The 21157-nt window shown below is 49.9% G+C and overlaps 1 protein-coding gene and 3 non-coding genes across 4 annotated transcripts; 1 reads left to right on the top strand and 3 right to left on the bottom strand.

Moving 5' to 3' along the window:
• Positions 1-2936: 2936 nt before the first annotated feature.
• LOC115893029 lies at positions 2937-3070 on the bottom strand. The gene has a single exon (XR_004052988.1). It is a non-coding gene; the product is annotated as a small nucleolar RNA SNORA71 (small nucleolar RNA).
• Positions 3071-4237: 1167 nt separating this feature from the next.
• LOC115893031 lies at positions 4238-4369 on the bottom strand. The gene has a single exon (XR_004052990.1). It is a non-coding gene; the product is annotated as a small nucleolar RNA SNORA71 (small nucleolar RNA).
• Positions 4370-16597: 12228 nt separating this feature from the next.
• Positions 16598-20959, bottom strand: LOC104655845. The gene is made up of 4 exons (XM_010355361.1): positions 20819-20959; positions 19413-19488; positions 18655-18813; positions 16598-18446 (listed from the first exon to the last, which is right to left on the bottom strand). Exons 1-4 carry the CDS (start codon positions 20957-20959, stop codon positions 17875-17877), a joined length of 948 nt encoding a protein of 315 aa, XP_010353663.1. The 3' UTR covers positions 16598-17874.
• LOC115893026 lies at positions 19267-19400 on the top strand. Its single transcript, XR_004052985.1, has one exon. It is a non-coding gene; the product is annotated as a small nucleolar RNA SNORA71 (small nucleolar RNA).
• Positions 20960-21157: the final 198 nt, after the last annotated feature.

Raw genomic sequence — 21157 nt, 5'->3', positions numbered from 1 at the left:
TCCATCACTGTTGCCTCCTATAGAACAAACTAAACAGGGTGTAAGGGACCCCCAGGTTGCAGGATTGAGATAGTGGGTCAAGAAGACCATAAAAGAGAGAAAGACGAGAGATTAAAGGAGAAGGGAGTGGGGTGTAGACACTGGTCCTATTAGTGGACGGGAACCTGCTTAGCAATGAGAGGGGTCAGTTTGCTAACGAAAGACAGGTCTACCAATTCAAGACACCAACCAGTGTAAAACTTCACTAAAAATAGTGGACTCAGAAAAGGGGAGAACTTTTACTCCCTTTCTTTGGTGGGGGAAATGTGGTCATTTCTCACTAAAGGACAAGGGCCACAGTTGGATAAAACTGACCAGAGAGGGGTTGCAGCAGGTGGGGAGATCTTCAAGAGAGCAAATCAGAGGTGTCAGGTGGTTCTTGGGTAGGAATAAGGAAGGGGACAATGCAGAAATAAGGCCCTCGCCAGAAATGGCTGGCAGAGTGGACTCTTCAGTCCCCAAGAAAGTCTCCTGCTGGCAGAGGTCATCAGAGATGCCTGAAAGCCTGGTTTCCCTCAACCCTAGTCACAGTGATTTCTTTTTTTTTTTTTTTTTTTTTTTTGAGACAGAGTCTCACTCTGTTGCCTAGGCTGGAGTGCAGTGGCATAATCTCAGCTCCCTGCAACCTCCACCTCCCAAGTTCAAGTGATTCTCCTGCATCAGCCTCCTGAGTAGCTAGGAATATAGGTGCCTGCCACCATGCCTAATTTTTGTATTTTTCATAGAGATGGGGTTTCACCACATCGGCCAGGCTGGTCTCGAACTCCTGACCCTCAAGTGATTTGCCCGCCTTAGCCTCCCAAAGTGCTGGGATTACAGGCGTGCGCCACCACGCCTGGCTTAGTCACAGTGATTTCTATTTCAACTGAAGGAATGGGACCAACTGACCCCCTACTTTCTCCCATGGCCTTTGGGAGCATTCTTGTGTGTGAAATTTACCTGAAAAACGAGGACAGGGTAATATGTGCAGTGGCGACACACATACACACTGAGCACATCACTGCGATCGCTGCTACCAAAGAGAATCCCCAAAGACCAAATCTGGCTCATGGTAACACAAGCCCCAGAGGCTGGCACTGCCTGCCACACCCATAGAGCTCTCCAAGGGCAGCTGTTCCTCATACACTCCACTCTCTCCTCTGCTCAAAACCAACTCCTACATTCACCTGCAATCCACCACCTGAGCTCAGGGCACTCTTACATTCCTCAAGGACTCCCGCCCCTGCCTCCATCCCTAAGTCATCCCGTCTTCTCTCCCAAAGCTCTGGCTCAAATGTTTCCCCCGCCAACTTAATCCTAACAGTTCCCCTTATCTCCTAAGCCTGAATCCCCGCAACCCCTAGATGCACTTGGGATTACTGTTCAACCCCAGTCCAAATCCCACGTCCCATCTCACATTCCCTAGGTCAAGCCTTGGGTGTGTGTCAAGGGGAAAGTCTTAATGAATGAGAACCAGAAAACCTGCCCTTGTGACGCAGTCTCTATACCCAGTCTTGCTGACACACGGAGATACTGATAAAAAAAACAAATACACAAAAATGAAAGAACTAGCAGCAGGGCATGTTTCAAGATTTATTGAGTGTGTGAGAGGACAATGGTCCATGGCGCAGAAAAAGTCAACAGGAACAAATTCTTGGTTTTCAGAAGTCACACCAGGAACAGGCAGGAGGACACGGAGGATGGCCACTGGATGGCCTGGCCTAGATGGAAGAAAACCAGTCTTCCTGAGCCATGGCACTCTGTGGCACTGGTAGGGCAGAGCCAGCTGAAAGGTCTTCAACTCTGGATCCCAAGTCCCCAGAGCCACAGGGCTTTTCCTCTGCCCACCCACGCTGAGGGAAAAGTCGATTAGCGTTGTGCTGAAACAATAGGGGCAAGAAGGTCCAGCCATGAGTCACGGAGTGACATCACTCATCACTTTTGGTCTGTGCTCAACCCCCAAACAATCTAAAAGAGAAGACAAATGAAGCCAGCGGCTTGGAATTTCCACCTGGGAAACACAGGCCGACTTAACCTCTTGGCATTCACTTACCATGAGGAGACCCCCCCAGGGAAGCTGGGACCCCAGATCATTGTCTTGAGAGGCTCAGTGCCTGCACCTCTTGGGGTTTCCTCCAACAGTCTCCAGACCCAAGGTGGCATCCCTGGAGTGAGGAGGGGCCACAGAGCAGGAGGCTGCAAGTACTTGGTCTCCAGTGTTCTGCCATCTTTCTTCAAGCTGATGTCAATGGGAATGCCCCCAGTTAATCAATCAGGTATGAGTTGCCAGTTTCTTTCACACCAAACTCATCTCAAAAAGGAATCTCAATGCTCCCAAAGAATAGTCAAAATAAAAACTTAGGAGTCTAGCAAAACTGTCCTAAGAGTCTTGACAGGCAACCGAGCAGATGTGCAACTGGCAGAGAGACAGCTCGAGAGACTTCTCAGGGCCCCTCCCATAGATGTCCCACCTCACCATGCTGGGAGCCAAGGACCACCCCAGCAGCCATCCCTCCACGCTCTCATTACTTGCCTGCACATCTGTCTTACTATTGCTCACCCCAGACTCAAAGACCTTCTCATGTTGCTACCCCTCCCTGGAATACCTTTCTATTGCCCATCGCATCCCACTCTTTGAAAGACCTGCCCAGGTCCACCACCTCCAAAAGGCTGCTTCTCTTTGAAAATCTTAAGGCAGTGACTGTATGCCACCCAACATCACACTTATTTGTTAAAAAAAATAATTTACACAGGCTTTTCTCACCATCTAGTACCCAAACCTTGACACTGAGAGAGACTGTTCTCTGATAACAGGAGGCTAAGCTGAAAAAAGCCACACTAAAGTGTCTCCCATCACTCACTCACACAGCATCCTGCAATGCTCCTGAGACCAGAAGGTGCTGGCAGGAGAGAAGTAGTGTGTGAAAGCGCCAGCATTTGAAAGGGACAGGTGTGAACCCTCCAAACACGGGAAACGGCTTTCAGCAATTCCTCTCCCTGCGTTATCGATGACCAGAGCACAGGCAGCCCGTGATCATTTTTGAATGCAGGTGTATACAAGGGCAGAGAGAGATGCAGGAGGAGAAACAGACGCCAGCAGCCTGTGGACTAAGTTCAGTCCAGGAAAACAATCCAGCCCAGCACAGGACCCCAAAAGTGGCTCTGCTTTCCTGTAAAAGCCCCATAGAACTTCCCTGCCAGGAGAAATCAAAGAGAAGTCACATGGGGCAAAAACAGCGGGAAAACATTGGTTGGTAATGATAGGAATCATGTGGTCTCAAGTACCACAAAAGTCACCTCTATCAGAACATTATTTTCCAAATGAAGAAAATTAGGTTCTGAATCAGTCCTTGACTGGGATAGTGGCAGAAGGGGATTTAAAGCCAGAGGACCAGAGTCTCTGAAGCCTAGGTTCACCCATTTTCCATTACAACATCCTGCTGCCCAGGGAGAAAGGGCAGAGACCTCTTATTACCAAAGTGGGACTCTGGAGGTTTCCCCCCAGCAGCAAGTCCTAAAGGCACAAGAAGGGCCAGAGGTGATCTGGGTTGGCTGGGTGGACAGCGGATCTGGGGACCCACAGTGCCATTCTCATCTCACCTCTCAACTCCCCTACACTAACCCCAAAACCCCTGTACTAGACTGTACAGGACTATACTAGATACAAGGAACCAACATTCCAGAGAATGAACCAGAGATCTTACCTCAAGGACACTGAGGTCTAGCATGTTCCCAACATGACAACTCCCATGCCTCTGCACACAGTGGACTATCTGCAACAGATAAGATGCCATGAGTGAGCGCCCAGCTTGTCCCTGCTCACAGCAGGGACGGTAAGCAACAGGAAAGGGCTTAGCACAGTAGTTACCAGACAGTAAACATTCCTAAGCAAACACACTATTTCCTCATAAAAGAGAAAATAGTTAACTCTACAGAGGAAGACAGTGGATGGTCTATGGCAGGGTGAGGGTGGCCAACACTGTTCAATGTGTAGTTAATCAGCAAAAGATTGAAAGGAGATCAAAACCAGGTTTACAGGAGTGTGCCACGGCTGAGTGGCAGTGACTCTGCTGGTCATCAAGGGGAATTTAAGCAACACACATAGCCTGGTTCCCAACAGCAGGGAGCAGGAAGTGAAAGCTCTAATCATGACATAACACACATGGCAGGCCCCAGTCCTCTGGAGGCCCCAGGTGTGTGCAGCTTTGAGAAGCAGGAGTGTAGGAAAGTTTCCGGGGCAGGAAGGTGAAGATGTGGACCCTCCAAACACGGCAACCTTTCCCACATTTCCTCTGCCTGCACTACCAATGACCAGGACATGGGCAGCCCGTGATCACTTACGAATGCAGGCACAGAAAAGAGCAGAGGGCAATTCAGGAACAGAGGCCAAAATGAGCTGCTGGAGATTGCCAAAGCGCCAAGCCCAGAGGACCTGAGCGCTATCCACCTAATGCAGTACAAAGATCTCATCTGCCCCCATCAAGAAAGTCACAGAAGACTAATTTTTGGTTTAAAAAAAAAAAAAAGCTAGGTCGGGCGCCATGGCTCAAGCCTGTAATCCCAGCATTTTGGGAGGCCGAGGCGGGTGGATCACAAGGTCAGGAGATCGAGACCATCCTGGCTAACACGGTGAAACCCCGTCTCTACTAAAAAGTACAAAAAGCTAGCCGGGCGAGGTGGCGGGCGCCTGTAGTCCCAGCTACTCGGGAGGCTGAGGCAGGAGAATGGCGTGAACCCGGGAGGCGGAGCTTGCAGTGAGCTGAGATCTGGCCACTGCACTCCAGCTTGGGCGACAGAGCGAGACTCCGTCTCAAAAAAAAAAAAAAAAAAAAGCTAAATTGTTCATTCATCCCACAAATATTAAGTATCTACGGGTAGCCAGATATCATGGGTTCAAAAGCAAGAAAAACGTGCAAGATCTTGCCCTTACATAGTTTTCGCAGTTTCATTACATTACAGAAAGTCAAGCTCAGGAGAAAGAAAGAACTTAGCCAGGCTCTCCTCTGCACCCGGCTTTGCCAGACAGTTCTCGGAATTCATGACCATGCCCTCGCTGGGGTCCCCCAAGGTGCTCATGACCAGCACCACTTACCCAGGGACATCCTCACCGCGCGGACAGTGGGAGCCCCTCAGGGAGTGCAGATCAAGGTGCTGCAGGAAAAACGGGGGCTCTGGCTGGTGCGGAACCACCAAAGTCATCCAAGGGAGATCTGTCATCCGTCTCCAGGAGAGCCGCATAGCCCACGAGGCCTAGGCAGGGAAAAGCGTAGGGAAGGGGCTTAGTACAAGGTCCTGGCAAAGGAGTCTGGAATTCGCCCCTCTGGGGCCCTGGGCGTCCTCTATTAAAACCTCAGCCAATTGGTCTGTAAAGTGGAGGTTTTACAGGTTATTGAGGAGAAAATGAGTTAACGGTTCCAAGGACGTGGCACAATGACTGACACTCTGTAGGCAACCGACAAGCAGCTTTGGGGGCTTCCAAAGTCAGGAGTCGGAGATCGGGGTCGGGGGAGTGAAAGTCGCGAGGTCTCCAGCGCCCCTCAGCCCGCGTGCAAGGCCCCGGGCACAACGTTGCCGAGCCGTTTCTCAAGGGGCACTAAGCCTCCCCGCATAGAGACTGTACGGACCGGGGGTCTGACGTCCGCATGGGGTCGGCTCAGCCCAGCGAAGGCCGAGGGCGCGGCTCACCCGCCAGTCTCTTTCCCGAGGACACGCGAATCCTGAGGGGCCCACCCCGGCGGAGGGGACGGAGCACTGCACCAGGGGCTGGGCCTGACGTCCGGCCGGCTCTTCCCACTCCCCTGGGGGCCTCAGTTTCCCCTTTTGTCGGGAAGGAGGTACACAGCACCGGCCTTGGGAGGCCACTGGGGGTTCTTGGGAAGACCACGCCTCGGGCGCTGCCCCTCAGTGACTCATCCCGGGCGTCAGGATGGATGGCGGCGAGTACAGGGGTAACCTCGCGAAGGGGAAGGCGAAGCGCAGTCCGCAAACCGCAGCCAGAAGACTCTCTCTCTGGTGCTCAGCGCCAGCTGAAATACGGCTGGAGGCGCGGCTGCAGCCTAGAGCGGCGCTTCCTCCGGGCCCCTACCTGCGCAGACGTGCCTGCAGCGCCCCCTGGCCGGACGGAGCTGCAATTCTGTCCCTCCACTAACGCCCTTTATCCAAGCCTTCATCTAAAGGAGCGTCCCTTCCGTGAGTTCACCCACCCATCCATTTACCCAGAAAATATTTGTGAAACGTCAGCTTCCATTTGAGGACACAGTAAGAAGACAGCCATCAGTCTATAAACCAGGAAGTGGGCCCTCACCACTTCCTAGTTTACCAAATCTACTGGTGCATTTGATCTTGGACTTCTAGCCTCCAGAACTGTGAGAAATAAATTTCTGTTGTTTATAAGCCACCCAGTTGATGATGGCACTTTGTTACGGCAGCCCAGTCGGGGATCGGCTGGCAAATAGGTCAGCTTGGACCATGGCCAGCCTAGTGTCCACACACCCTCCTCTCCAAGCAAAAAAATAGAAAAAAAATCCACTTCAAACATTCATCCCTTCTATCATTGGCGAGAGTGTGTCTGCAGTCTTGTTTTGATTTTGACGTCAGCAGACAAATAAAGGGTCAGTCATTGAGAACAGACTGTTCTTTGAATGCTGTAACAAAGACTGTCACAACACACTTGTTCAAGAACTCAACATGCTGCCCTGTTTGCTGGAATCCCTCACTACGTAGGCCAGTGTCACAGATGGGAAAGTCAACCTGGATAAGCAAAATGCCCACAAGGCTGTATGCAACAGCCAAACCCTCAGTGGAATTTCTTAATAACTGGCCATTTAGGACAAGTTAAGGAAAAGACTTGGGCTTTTAGATAGAATGTGTTGGTGATAGAAACCTAACTTATGCTTCAAAAATAAAATACATTATTGGAAACTTATGTAATCAAGCGAGGGGAAGGGCAGAGGTCAAGCTGTGCCTCCAAAACAATGAACACCAGAACTGGAATTCCATCCCTGTCCTGCAACTCTGCCTGTCTCTCTCTGGGTGGACTTCTGACTTCAAACTCGCTCTAGTTTTTTGCTTATAGTGAGGGACATATGCCACATTTACCCAGGGGAACATCTCCATCCTGCTTCCACTGAGGGTAGGCAGGACTGCCACATACAGTTGTGCAGGTCGTGTACTGCACTACTCCTGGGAGCACCATTCACATCATAGCCTATGGTTGAGAAGCAGAGATGCCAGGGATGCTTGGGCAAGCCGATGACATAGAAAACACTTGACTTAAAGGAGAGAAAGTGTTTTCCCTAGCGTTTTCTTCTCTGGTGCAGCAGAGTCACCCTCTAATCATCTAATCCTTAAATGGTGTCATACCATCTAATCCTTAAATGGTCCTTCTAATAAAGGCCCTTGAAAATATCTGTGAAGGGCAACACTTTGAGGCATTTTTTCTCCAAGCTACTTGAGATCAAGCAGAAGACTTTAAATAAACCTGTGACAGTGAAACCTGTGCAGGGTCATTAAAAAAAAAAAGAAAGTTTTGCAAGCAGTAGCGGGGCTTTCTGAGAAATGCTATTCTGAACTCCACAAACTCTTTTTTTTTTGAGACAGAGTCTTGCTCTGTCACCTAGGCTGGAGTGCAGTGGCGTGATCTCAGCTCACTGCAACCTCTGCCTCCCAGGTTCAAGGGATTGCCTGCCTTAGCCTCCTGAGTAGCTGGGATTACACCTGGTGACTAATTTTTGTATTTTTAGTAGATTGCACCATACCGGCCAGGCTGGTCTCGAACTTCCAACCTCAGGTGATCTGCCTGTCTCAGCCTCCCAAGTGCTGGGATTACAGGTGTGAGCCACCATGCCCGGCCTGATTTTTACAACCTTTGACACTCAAGCTCTCAATTCTCAAAATTACCTTCTGGGCCAAGGATAGGCACTTCCACCCTTTCTGGAGCTCTTGGAGGAGTCACCCATCTCTAAGATCCCTCATCTAATTTGTCTTGAGTGTGGGTTAGGACTTGTTGAGGCTGCACACCCCTCAGGGTGTCTGTGCTTTGCTCGTTCATGGGATGCTTGGCTGAGTCCCCACTCCTTCCTGAGGAAGCTCACCCAGCAGGCCCTATCCAGCATGGCAGGGTGTGTGGTAGGGGTGGGAAGGTGGGCTGCAACAGAGGTAAAGGAAGGAGGAGTAGGTGTCAGGGAGCCTGCAGGTGGTCACATCCAGCTGTCACCATTGATAGATGCAACTGATTTCCACTGTCGTGTCCACCTTTCCCCAGTGGTGGCGTCAGAAGGCATTCACAGGGCAGAAGCACCACTCCTGCCCTTCAAGGGCACTGGGACCAAGACTTTCCAACTGAAGTCTGCCAACTTTTTTTTTTTGAAACAGGGTCTTGCTCTGTCATCCAGCTTGCAGTGCAGTGGTGAAATTATGGCTCACTGCAGCCTCGACCTCCCAGGCTCAAGCGATCCTCCTGTCTCAGCCTCCTGAGTAGCTGGGACTATAGGAGCATGCCACCAGGCCCTGCTAATTAAAAAAAAAAAATTGTAGAGATGGGGTCGTACTATGTTTTCCAGGTTGGTCTCCAACTCCTGGTCTCAAATGATCCTCCTGCCTTGGTCTCATATTCAGTCCATAACATCCTCCAAGGGTTTTTGAGATGCTGCTCCACAACACCAACGTACATTTCCTATTGATGTACTTTCATGCTGGGATTACAGACATGGGCCACCAGGCCAGGCCCTATGCTCGTTTTCTGCTTTTGTTATTTCATTAATTTATTTGTTTTGTTTTTTGAGTCAAAGTCTTGCTCTGTCACCCAGGCTGGAGTGCAGTGGTGTGATCTCAGCTCACTGCAACCTCCGTCTCCTGGGTTCGAGTGATTTTTACTGCTTCAGCCTCCCGATTAGCTGGGGTTACAGATGCCCGCCACCACACCCGGCTAATTTTTGTATTTTTAGTAGAGACGGGGTTTCACCATCTTGGCCAGGCTGGTCTCGAACTCCTAACCTCAAATGATTCACCTGCCTCAGCCTCCCAAAGTGCTGAGACTGTAGGCATGAGCCACCATACCTTGCCCTAATTTTATTTTATTTGAATCAGTTAAGTTGTCCTGTTTTTTTCTTTCTTTCTTTCTTTCTTTTTCTTTCTTCCTTCCTTCCTTCTTTTTTTTTTTTTTTTTTTTTTTTTGATGGAGTCTTGCTCTGTTGCCCAGGCTAGAGTTCAGTGTGGCATGCTAACTGCAATCTCCACCTGCTGGGTTCAAGTGATTCTCCTGCCTCAGCCTCCCAAGTAGCTGGGATTACAGGCGCCCGCCACCATGCCCAGCTAATTTTTGTATTTTTAGTAGAGACGGGGTTTCACCATCTTGGCCAGGCTGATCTTGAACTCCTGACCTCAAGTGATCCACCTGCCTCAGCCTCCCAAGTAGCTGGGATTACAGGCGCCCGCCACCATGCCCAGCTAATTTTTGTATTTTTAGTAGAGACGGGGTTTCACCATCTTGGCCAGGCTGATCTTGAACTCCTGACCTCAAGTGATCCACCTGCCTCGGCCTCCCAAAGTGCTGGGATTACAGGTATGAGCCACCATGCCCAGCCTTTTTCATTTTTTTTTAAGCCCTCAGAGCCAAGAGCAGACTGGGACACAAGGAATTTTTCTTACATGTCAGAATTAAATGAGCCCTCTCCTGTTGCCACAATGAGTATTTCCCTTTCTTCTTTTGCATCAACATTTAAAGGTCATCTATTACAGGCCACACAATGAGATGGGGAGATACTGCCCTCTCTGGTTCCTAACTTATCCACATACCAGCACAGGTGTCCACTCCCCATCCCTTCCTCCTCTTCAGCTTCAGAGTCTTCCTCTTTCTCCCCCCCAACCCTTAAGAGCCTTCCCATTGCAACTTTAAAGGACTCCTATTTGAGTACTTCAAAAATCCACCAAGAGCCAGACACATTAGTGTGCACCTGTAGTCCCAGCTACTGGGGAGGCTGAGGCAGAAGGATCCCTTGAGGACAAAGAAGCATAGCAAGACCTTGTCTCCAAAAAAATAAAAATCCACCAAGGTCCAAGCACGATGACTCACTCTTGAAATCTTAGCACTTTGGGAGGTTGAGGTGGGAGAATCGTTTGAGCCCAGGAGTTGGAGACCAGTGTGGACAACATAGTGAGACCTCATCTCTACAAAAAAAAATTGTTTTAATTAGCCAGGTATGGTGACATGTGCTTGTAGTCCCAGCTACTTCGGAGGCTGAGGCAGGAGGATCACTTGAGCCCAGCAGGTTGAGGCTGCAGTGAGCTTTAATCATGCCACTGCATTCCAGCCTGGGCAACAGAGCAAGACCATGTCTCAGAAAACAAACAGAAAACCACCAAAGCACACCACCTCTAAGAAGCCATCTTTCTTTGGAAATCCTATCATAATCAGGATCTATACCCGATTTTTGTACAATTCACCTGGCTGGTGAATGTTACCTCTTCTGTGCAGGGCTCATGCTCTGTGAGCCTCAGCCATCCCTTGAGTAGTTAACCTCGTCCTGGGGAACAAATAGTCCCGGATACACACAGCCTAATGTTTGCCAAGAAGTCAAGCTGAGAAAGGCCAAACAAAATGACAGCGCACGATGCCCCAGAGGCTTGAGAGTGTTCACCGAAGAGAAGTCGAATGTGAGAAAAGCACCAGCGTTTCCAAACACGGAGAATGCTTCGTGCAGTTCACCTGCCTGTACTATCGATGACCAAGGCATCAATAGGCAGTTGATGATCACTTTCTTTTTTTTCTTTTTTTTTTTTTTTTGATACGGAGTCTCGCTCTGTCACCCAGGCTGGAGTGCAATGGCCGGATCTCAGCTCACTGCAAGCTCCGCCTCCCGGGTTCACGCCATTCTCCTGCCTCAGCCTCCCGGGTAGCTGGGACCACAGGCGCCGCCACTTCGCCCGGCTAGTTTTTTGTAGTTTTTAGTAGAGACGGGGTTTCGCAGTGTTAGCCAGGATGGTCTCGATCTCCTGACCTCGTGATCCGCCCGTCTCGGCCTCCCAAAGTGCTGGAATTACAGGCTTGAGCCACCGCGCCCGGCCGTTCACTTTCAAATGCAGACACAGAAAGGGAGCACAGGGCGGGAGGCAGATGCCAATGGCCAGCATGGGAAAGAGCAGCCTGGTGAGCACGGAGCCCAGCAACGGCCACCCTGTTCTCCAAACCCGGGCAAATTTCCCTGCCGGGGAATTAAAGGGAACACACTGCTGGTAAAAGAGAGGAAAAAAATCTTGGCTTTGGAAAAGATCAGGATTGTATTTATAAGAACAATAACAACAACAGTAGTAGAAATTCCTTTCCCTCACAGCTTTGTTTTTAGGATGAGTAAGCTGAGGTTAAGAGCAGGGCCCAGAGCTAGCTCGTGGCAGAGGGGATTGGGACCTGAGCATCTCTGATGCTCCTTCATTTTTATTTTATTATTATTTTATATTTTATTTTTAAATTTAATTTACTTTTATTATTTTATTTTATTTATTTTACTTTTTGAGACAAGGTCTCGCTCTATTACCCAGGCTGGAGTGAAGTGGCACAATCTCGGCCTGCTGTAACTTCCGCCTCCCAGGTTCAAACGATTCTTGGGCCTCAGCCTCCCGAGTAGCTGGGATTACAGGCGCCCACCACTATGCCTGGCTAATTTTTCTATTTTTAGTAGAGATGGGATTTTACCATGTTTGTCAGGCTGGTCACAAACTCCTGACCTCAAGTGATCTGCCTGCCTTGGCCTCCCCCAGTGCTGGGACTACAGGTGTGAGCCACCTGGCCCATCTACCTGTTTTCTATCACAGCACACTGCTGCCACGCTCCATAGATGCCCCCATAGCGCCCCCAGAGAGTGCTCATCACCCAGATGGATTCCTGAAAGACCATACTGTGAAAGACACAGTAACACAGGAGCAGTAAGAAGCCGAGGAGGAGAATGGACAGATACAACGAAATCTGCAGCATGGTGGTCACTCTTGGCACGGAGATGGGTCTGGAGCTCCCTCAGGTCTTGCATGGTCAGTTGCTGACTTCCCACCTAGACTCCGGGCACCAACTCCTTGGAAGACGCCGTCCAGCTGGCCATGATTCCATCTCTTCTGGCGAAGGGGCTCCAGGCCCTGGGGATTTCTCAGCCACTATGAGGTCACAGACTTCCCGTGGTAGAACCTTGTCTTCTCAGCTACAGTCCAATCCTTTGCAACCAGTAGGTTGAAAGCAGGACTCCTGATATGTCTGCTTAGACTTGCTAAGTGGAAGTGTCTCTCCCCTATCCCTAGAAAAATATCAGGCAAAGCCTTATAATTTTTCTGATCATTCTTAGGTAATAAAAAGTCTTGCAATCACTAAAAATGGAAAACACAGTTTCCATTCAACAATTTTATTTTATTATTTTTTAATAATACACCAGTAGGGTCAAGTGTGGTGGCTCACGCCTGTAATCCCAGCACTTTGGGAGGCTGAGGCAGGTGGATTACAAGGTCAGGAGTTTGAGACCAGCCTGGCCAATATGGTGAAATCCCATCTCTACTAGAAACACAAAAAAATTAGCCAGGTGTGGTGGTGCACACCTGTAATCCCAGCTACTCAGGAGGCTGAGGCAGGAGAAGTGCTTGAACCCGGGAGGCGGAGGTTGCAGTGAGCCGAGATCGCACCATTGCACTCCAGCCTGGGTGACAGAGCAAGACTCAGTCTCAAAAAAAAAAAAAAAAAAAAAAGTCTGGGCATGGTGGCTCAAGTCTGTAATCCCAGCACTTTGGGAGGCCGAGGTGGGTGGATCACGAGGTCAGGAGTTCAAGACCAGCCTGATCAACATGGTAAAACCCCATCTCTACTACAAATACAAAAATTAGCTAGGCATGGTAGCATGTGCCTGTAATCCTAGCTACTCAGGAGGCTGAGGCAGGAGAATCGCTTGAACCCAGGAGGCGGAGGTTGCAGTGAGCTGAGATCACACCACTGCACTCAAGCCTGGGTGACAGAGCAAGACTCTGTCTCAAACAAACAAACAAAAAAAACAGGATTAGTTACGGATCTGCTGAATCCATTCAACAAGTTTAAATGTCCAGTCATTTTATGTCCAGCATTATTATGTTTTCAATGATCTTTCATAGGTAAGACATTTCTCCACCAGCTGGGGCTATGTACAGGACAGGCTGCTGTCTGCTGGGGTGGGGACATGGGCCTTCTCTCTTCATGTATCCACATATGTTTCTCTTCAATAGGAATTTTCTGTCCATTTACCCACTCTCAATACTTTCAGGATCAAAACAGGTGGAGTAAAGGGTAAGAAGAGGGGAGACATCTCATCTGGTGCTTTTGCAAGAAGCCCGCACCATCTCCAAGCTAGGGAGATGTTTAATCCTTATTTCTCTCTTTTTCTTTTAAATTATCTCCTTCCTCCGTTCTGCATCTGGTCCGGCACTTTCTTTGGAAGGCAGCTGCTATTTTATCACGGAACCTTCAAAAACTGCCAATACTCAGATCAATTTTTGCCTATCACAACAGCAGTTTTATTGCATTTTTAATTTTCTTTCCTTCCTTCTTTCTTTCTTCCTTTCTTTCTTCCTTTCTTTCTTTCTTTCTTTCTTTCTTTCTTTCTTTCTTTCTTTCTTTCTTTCTTTCTTTCTTTTTCTTTCTTTCTTTCTTTTTCTTTCTTTCTTTCCCTCCCTCCCTCCCTCCCTCCCTCCCTCCCTTCCTTCCTTCCTTCTTTCTTTCTTTCCTTCCTTCCTTCTCTCTTTCTTTCTCTCTTTCTTTCTTTTTTTGGATGGAGTTTCACTCTTGTCACCCAGGCTAGAGTGCAATAGTATGATCTTGGCTCACTGCAACCTCTGCCTCCTGGGATCAAGTGATTCTCGTGCCTCAGCCTCCTGAGTAGCTGGGATTACAGGCACCCACCACCACGCCTGGCTAATTTTTGTGTTTTTAGTAGAGATGGGGTTTCACCATGTTGGCTAGGCTGGTCTCGAACTCCTGACCTTGTCATCCACCTGCCCTGGCCTCCCAAAGTGCTTGGATTACAGGCATGAGCCACCACACCCGGCCTCATTTGTTAATCTTGAGATGCAATTGTATATGGTTATTCCCCCTATATTGGTGCCTCCTTTCTCCTTTCCTTGATGTGTCAGCTGAAACTTCCTTTTTTTTTTTTTTTTTTTTGAGATGGAGTCTCCCTCTGTCGCCCAGGCTGGAGTACAGTGGCTCCATCTTGGCTCACTGCGAGCTCCGCCTCCCAGGTTCACACCATTCTCCTGCCTCAGCCGCCTGAGTAACTGGGACTACAGGCGCCCGCCACCACGTCCGGCTAATTTAACATCCTGTTCCACTACTGTGGAACAAGCATCAACCACTCCTCTTAGGTGCCCATCCTGCTATAGGCACTGGGGCTGCAGGAATGAACTTGCCAAGGTGCCCTCCTTAGTGTTATGGGAATAAGGAGTGCAAAAGAAAATCTGGAACTACAGAAAATCTGCAGTTCCGCCTGTTCCCAGCTTTCTGAGGACACCTTGGCCTTAACTGCTAGCTCAAAAGATTCAGCTCGGTGAGGCCTCAATCTGAATATGCAGGAGGCCAAGCCCTTTCAGGCTCATAGGTGGGGCGGCAGAGGCGGGCGTGGGTTGTGGTTGCACTCAGCCTCCTGTTTGCTGTGTCTCTTCCAGCTCCAAAGGGGTGATGAGAGCCAGATTGCCTTAGATCTGTGCTGGGGAGTAGAGCAGCAACTAGCCACATGTGGCTACAGAGCACTGGAAATGTGGCCAGTCGGAATTGTAATGTGCCATAAATGTAAATCACATACCAGATTCCGAAGACCTCATACAAGAAAAAGAATAGTAAATAGCTCATGAGTAATTATAAAATATTGATTACATGCTGACATGATAATATTTTGGTTATATTCAGTTAAATAAATTATTAAAATTAATTTTACTTTTACATTTTCTCGTTTTTTTTTTTTTTTTTGAGATGGAGTTTCGCTCTTGTTGCCCAGGCTGGAGTGCAATGGGGAGATCTTGGCTTACCGTAACCTCCGCCTCCTGGGTTCCAGCGATTCTCCTGCCTCAGCCTCCCGAGTAGCTGGGATTACAGGCACACACCACCACGCCCGGTAATTTTGTATTTTTAATAGAGATGGGGTTTCTCCATGTTCATTAGGCTGGTCTTGAACTCCTGACCTCAGGTGATCCACCTGCCTTGGCCTCCCAAAGTGCTGGGATTACAGGCATGAGCCACCTCAGCTGGCCTACGTTTTATCTTTTTAACATGCTCTTTGCAAATGTAAAAGTACATATGTGGCTTGCATTATCATTATATTTATGTTCTTCTTTTTTTTTTTTTTTTGAGATGGAGCCTCGCTCAGTCACCCAGGTTGGAGTGCGACAGCATGATCTCGGCTCACTGCAACATCTGCTGCCCAGGTTCAAGCAATTCTCCTGTCTCAACCTCCCGAGTACCTGGGACTACAGGCGCATGTCACCACGCCTGGCTAAGTTTTGTATTTTTAGTAGAGACAGGGTTTCACCATGTTGGCCAGGCTGGTCTTGAACTCCTGACCTCATGTGATCCACCTGCCTCAGCCTCCCAAAGTGCTGCGATTACAGGCGTGAGCCACTGCGCCCGGCCTTGCATTATATTTCTATTGGACAATGCTATCTTTCTCTTTCTTTTTCTTTTTTGAGACAGCGTCTCGTTTTGTCAACCTGTCTGGAGTGCAGTGGTGTGATCTTGGCTTACTGCAGCCTCAACTTCCCAGACTGAAGTGATTCTCCCACCTCAACCTCCTGAGTAGCTGGGACTACAGGACTGCTCCACCATGCCTGGCTGACAATGCTATCTTAGACTTTTCAAACACAGCACATTTCCTCTGCTTCATAAATAATCCCAGAGTCCTTACAGTGACAGAAGCCCTCAACTTTCTCACAATACTACAATATAGCAACTACTAGGCCTTGGATATTTGTTCTGTGCTACGGTCTTTTTTTGTTGTTGTTGTTGAGACGGCGTCTCGCTCTGTCGCCCAGGCTGGAGTGCAGTGGCTGGATCTCAGCTCACTGCAAGCTCCGCCTCCCGGGTTTATGCCATTCTCCTGCCTCAGCCTCCCAAGTAGCTGGGACTACAGGCGCCCGCCACCTCGCCCGGCTTGTTTTTTGCATTTTTTTAGTAGAGACGGGGTTTCACTGTGTTAGCGGGGATGGTCTCGATCTCCTGACCTCGTGATCCGCCCGTCTCGGCCTCCCAAAGTGCTGGGATTACAGGCTTGAGCCACAGCGCCCAGCCTATGCTACGGTCTTGATATAAATCATTTCATTTAATTCTCACAGTAACGCTATGAGCAGGGAGCTATGACTGCCTATTTTCTGTAACTGGAGACTAAGGCTGGGTGGAGAAGTTAGGTTACTTAGCCAGAGTCACATGGAGAGTAACAGCAAGAGTAGGAGGCAGAAGAGGACACCAGGGTTGTGTGGCCACAAATGAGCACACCTGACCCCCCTGCCCAGTGTCCTCTCAGTCACAGCATCTGTATTAGTCCATCCTTAACGCTGCTATAAAGAACTGCCTGAGACTGGGTAATTTATAAAGGAAAGAGGTTTAATTGACTCACAGTTCAGCATGGCTGTGGAGATCTCAGGAAACTTACAATCATGGTGGAAGGGAAAGCAAACACGTCTTTCTTCACATGGTGGCAGCAAGGAGAAGTATAGAGCAAAAGGGGGAAAAGCCCCTTATAAAACCATCAGATCTCATGAGAACTCACTATTACAAGAACAGCAGCATGGAGGTAACTGCCCCCATGATTCAATTACCTCCCACGACAGGTGGGAATTTTGGGAAGTACAGTTCTAGATGAGATTTAGGTGGGGTCACAGCCAAACCATAGCAGCATCCCACAGCCCCTCCCCATCACAGAGACTCCCAATGTTCTTACAGTCTTGGGATCCCATAGGCCTCTCCCAGGTACAAAATATGTAGCAGATCTCACCTCAAGGACCCCCTTTTCCCTCACGATCGCATAGGTCAGGCCTGGATGTTCTTGTCCTTCTGACCTATTGAGTACCAAGAATCTGACTGGAGCGGAGTGTGTGGGCTCCTCATCAGGCCCAAGGGTGGGCTGCTTGCACTCCAGAACATGGGCAGAGTCAGTAGCAGGGCTGTCTCAGGCCCAAGAGGCACACCCTGCCCAGGATGCAGACAGTGCCAGTGCTTATGAGAATTTGTGAGCCATTAAGTCCCCTCCCAAGATTGTCTCCAGTATGCTGCAGAGAACATGGGACATCTGTCTATAGTCTCCGTCACTGTGCAAATCTGATCAAGTTCCTCAAATGCAAATCTTCAAGTTCAGAGACTCTTTGCACCCTCCACCCCGTGTACTTTGAGGCTGGAGTTTAGCAAAGCAGTTACTCGCTGTCCTCCTCTCTTGGCTCATCTTCTCACCCTCACATTCCAGTCTCTGACCATGACTCAGTCATCTCGGTCTGACATTGTCCAGAAAAAAATGAATGGGGTGGGGGTAGAATTCATTCATTCAACGGTGCTAGCCACTGAACTGGGTAGTGAGTACAGTGGTGAATCAAAGACAGGCGCCTCTGAACCCTTGCAGAAAGAAGTTCAAACTAAGCACAGTCCCCTCATCGTAGTAACAGCTCCTATGATGGAAAATTGGCCATTCCTACAGATTAATAAGAGTCAGTGACCAAGGAACATCTTCAGAACAAACAGAAAAGCAAAGCAAGAGGGAGAAGATTACTTCTAAACTTTCAGGCTGTTTTCGAAATTTATCCCAAGTCCTCCAGAGTCCGGAGTTGAGCTCGACTCCGCCAGGGGACGCTGCAGGGCTGCTCGCCTTGTTTCCTTCCGCTCTAGGCCGCAGTTCGCGCTCTCATCTGTATTTCCGCCGGCGCGAAACCAGTGTAGCTTCCTAGTCGTGTGGCCTCGGTCTTTCGCCGTCCCTCGCCATCGCACGCCATCGCATACCATCGCAAGCCACCGCACCCCATCGCTCGAAATCTGCAGACATCTTGATATTTCCCGCGCCGTCTGTCAGGTCTCCGCCGCCACTCGACGCCAGGGCGCCGGGTGAGTCCACAGCAGGGCGCGTGGTCTTCGCCACTCTCACCATCGGGGAAAACTGAGGCCCCAGGGAAGGCGGCCAGAGAGATCAGGCCCGGTCCCTGGTGCAGTGCCTCGTCCCCTTTGCTGGAGTGAGCCCCCTGGGATTCACGTGTCCTCGGGAAAGACACTGGCGGATGAACAGCGCCCTCGGCCGCCGCTGTGCTGAGCCGGCCACGTGCAGACGTCAGACCCCCTGTCCGCGAAGCTACTTTGCGGGAAGGCTTAGTGCCCCTGGATGACGGGAAACAGGGCTCGGCGACTTTAGCTGCCCGCCCCCGACTCCTGGCATTGGAAGCCCCCAAAGCCACTTGTCTGTTGCCTACAAAGTGTCAGTCATTGTGCCATGTCCTTGGGACCGTTAACTCTTTTTCCCCTCAATACCTTTTAAAAGGTGTTAGAACCTTCATTTTACAGACCAGTTAGCTGTGGTTTAAATGGAAGACGCTCCTAGCACCCCAGTGGGGCAGAGTCTGGACTTCTGTCTCCGGGCCTTGTACTAAAGCCCCCTCCCCGTGCTTTTTCCCTGCCTAGGCCTTGTGGGCTGTGCTGCTCCTCGGAGGGCTTGGCACCAGCCAGCGCCCCCTCCTGCAGCACTCTGATCTGCACCCCCGAGGGGCGTCTGTCCGCGGGGTGAGAATGCCCTGGGTGAGTGCCGCTGCTTATGCGCACCTTGGGGGAGGACCCTTCTGTGGGACCCAGTAGAGGGGATAGTCAATGAGCTCGGCCAGTTCCGAATTCTGAGAACTGTCTGCAAAGCGTGATTTAGGAGACAGGGGCTGGACTTGGGGGTCACATCCTGGCTAAGTTCCTTCATTCTCCTGAGGTTGACTTTCTGTGAAGTAGGGAAACTGCAAAAGCTCTCTGAGGGCAGAGGCCTTGGCTGTTTTTCTTGATTTTAAACCCATGGTGCCTGTCCACGTGTAGATAGATACTCAGAATTGGTGGGCTGAATGTACAGCCGAGGCGTTTTTACCAGAAGTCGGTTTTCCTGTGGACTCTGGGTGGGGAAGATGGAATCTGCCTGTGAAGTGATGACGGCTGTCAGGGTCCTGGGTACCTTTCTCTTCCCTGGGGAGTGAGCAGCCCTCTGGAGATCTGGCAGCTAACACGCGAACGTGGGCTCACCTGCCCTTTTTTGCACCTGTATTCGAAAGTGATCGTGGGCTGCCTGTGCCCTGGTCATTGATAGTGCAGGGAGAGAAATCGCTGAAAGCGCTTCCCCGTGTTTGGAGGGTCCACTCCTGTCCCTTCCAAACTCTGGAGCTTTCTCACACCTCCTTCTCACCATCTTTCAAATGCCTCCTGGCGCTTGGTGTCTGATGATTATTGAGTGCTCCCTGTGCAAGGCTCCCTGCAGGGGTCTGGAAGGCGTTCACCAAGGTGTATGAGGGTGTGTCCCCACCTCAGGATTGGTGGTGGAACCACAGCTACAGCCCTGGTAGTCACACCCTGTGGCAATTACTGGCTTGATTGTCTTTGCTTCTCTTTTGTGACCTTGAGGGCAGTGTCTTGAGCTTTTGTTTAGTATTTTATTGTATTTGTTTAGTGACAGGGTCTTACTCTGTTGTCCACGCCGGGGTGCAGTGTGCAGTGGCGTGATCATAGCTTGAACTCCTGTATGCAAGTGATCCTCCCACCTCAGCCTCCCAAATAGCTGGGACAGACAGGGTCTCGCTATGTTGCCCAGGCTGGTCCTGAACTGGCTTTAAGTGTTTTTCCCTCTGTCTTCCAAAGTGCCGGAATTATAGAATTATAGGTGTGAACCACTTCGCCTGTCTCAGTATCTGAGTCCTGTCTCTTGACTTACCTGGTGCTTGGCAGATGGTTGCTTTTCAGCAGTTAAGGAACAAATGAAAAACAGGAGATGGGCCGAGCACGGTGACTCACACTTGTAATCCCAACACTCTGGGAGGCCAAGGCGGGTGGATCACTTGAGGCCAGGAGTTCAAGACCAGCTTGGCCAACATGGTGAAACCCCATCTCTACTAAAAAATACAAAAATTAGTAGGTTGTGGTGGCACATGCCTATAATTCCAGCTACTCAGGAGGCTGAGGCACACCAGAATCGTTTGAACACAGGAGGTGGAGGTTGCAGTGAGCCGAGATTGTGCTACTGCGTTCCAGGCTGTGCTGCAGCCTGGACTGCATTCCAGCTAAAGACTTAGAATTGTAAGGTGACAGGGCTTTGCATGTCACCTTGTTGTGTGTCAGTGAAATACTTTTGAGCGAGGCAGCCTGTGTGGGGGTGGTCAGAGCTATTTCCCACTGGCCCAGTGGTCATCCCATGGTGTTCCCCTTGACGGTCTTGTCCGTGGGCCACCAGGATGCATTTCCCCACACGATTGTCATTGTGATGTCAAGGACCAAAGCCAGAGGTATAAGTAGGCATGGCTGATAGAAGAGTGAGATGTGTAATCAGCCCTGACCCACAGATGACAGATGGGCCATCCTGCCCAAAATAACCCTTACTGTGTATGCCAGACTCCGCCACGCTGGTGTGCCACACCAGAACCTGTCCTAGGTTCAGAGTCCCCTTCAGTGTACTGCTTCAGGATCACAAATTCAACAATATGTGCTTAAGATGAGACCTAAGCTGTCCCTGATGTGTGGTTCTTCTCTAGACGAACTCTTTTCGTGTTGCTGAGACCGTGAACCCCTGTTAACACCAGCCAACTTTTAGGAAACATTTACCACCTGGTTCTGTGCCAGTATTCTCCTTGTCCTTTCCAGAACAGGTTTGACCAGGTGATGTCTAGATAGCTCATCCAGGGCTTCTTGATTCTGGCAGAGGAGGTTGATTGGTGCAGAGGGGCCCATGAGAAGTGTCTCCATCCTGCCAGGAAGCAGGTGGACCATGGTATTCCATGAGGTCTGTCCTCTGGAGATCTGGGGCTTTGTGTCCCTCAAGAGTGGATACATGCAGGTTCCCTGGGCGTGACGTCTGGGAAGTAGAGAGAAGTGAGGTGAGGGTGTCTTTGTGCTGGCCCCGGTTTTACCCTCTTTGGGGCCGTCATGAATGCATTGGGTTTC

The sequence above is a fragment of the Rhinopithecus roxellana genome, chromosome 13 (genome assembly GCF_007565055.1).
Source record: "Rhinopithecus roxellana isolate Shanxi Qingling chromosome 13, ASM756505v1, whole genome shotgun sequence".
Lineage (NCBI taxonomy): Eukaryota > Metazoa > Chordata > Mammalia > Primates > Cercopithecidae > Rhinopithecus > Rhinopithecus roxellana.
This window is presented reverse-complemented; position numbering and strand designations above follow the sequence as displayed.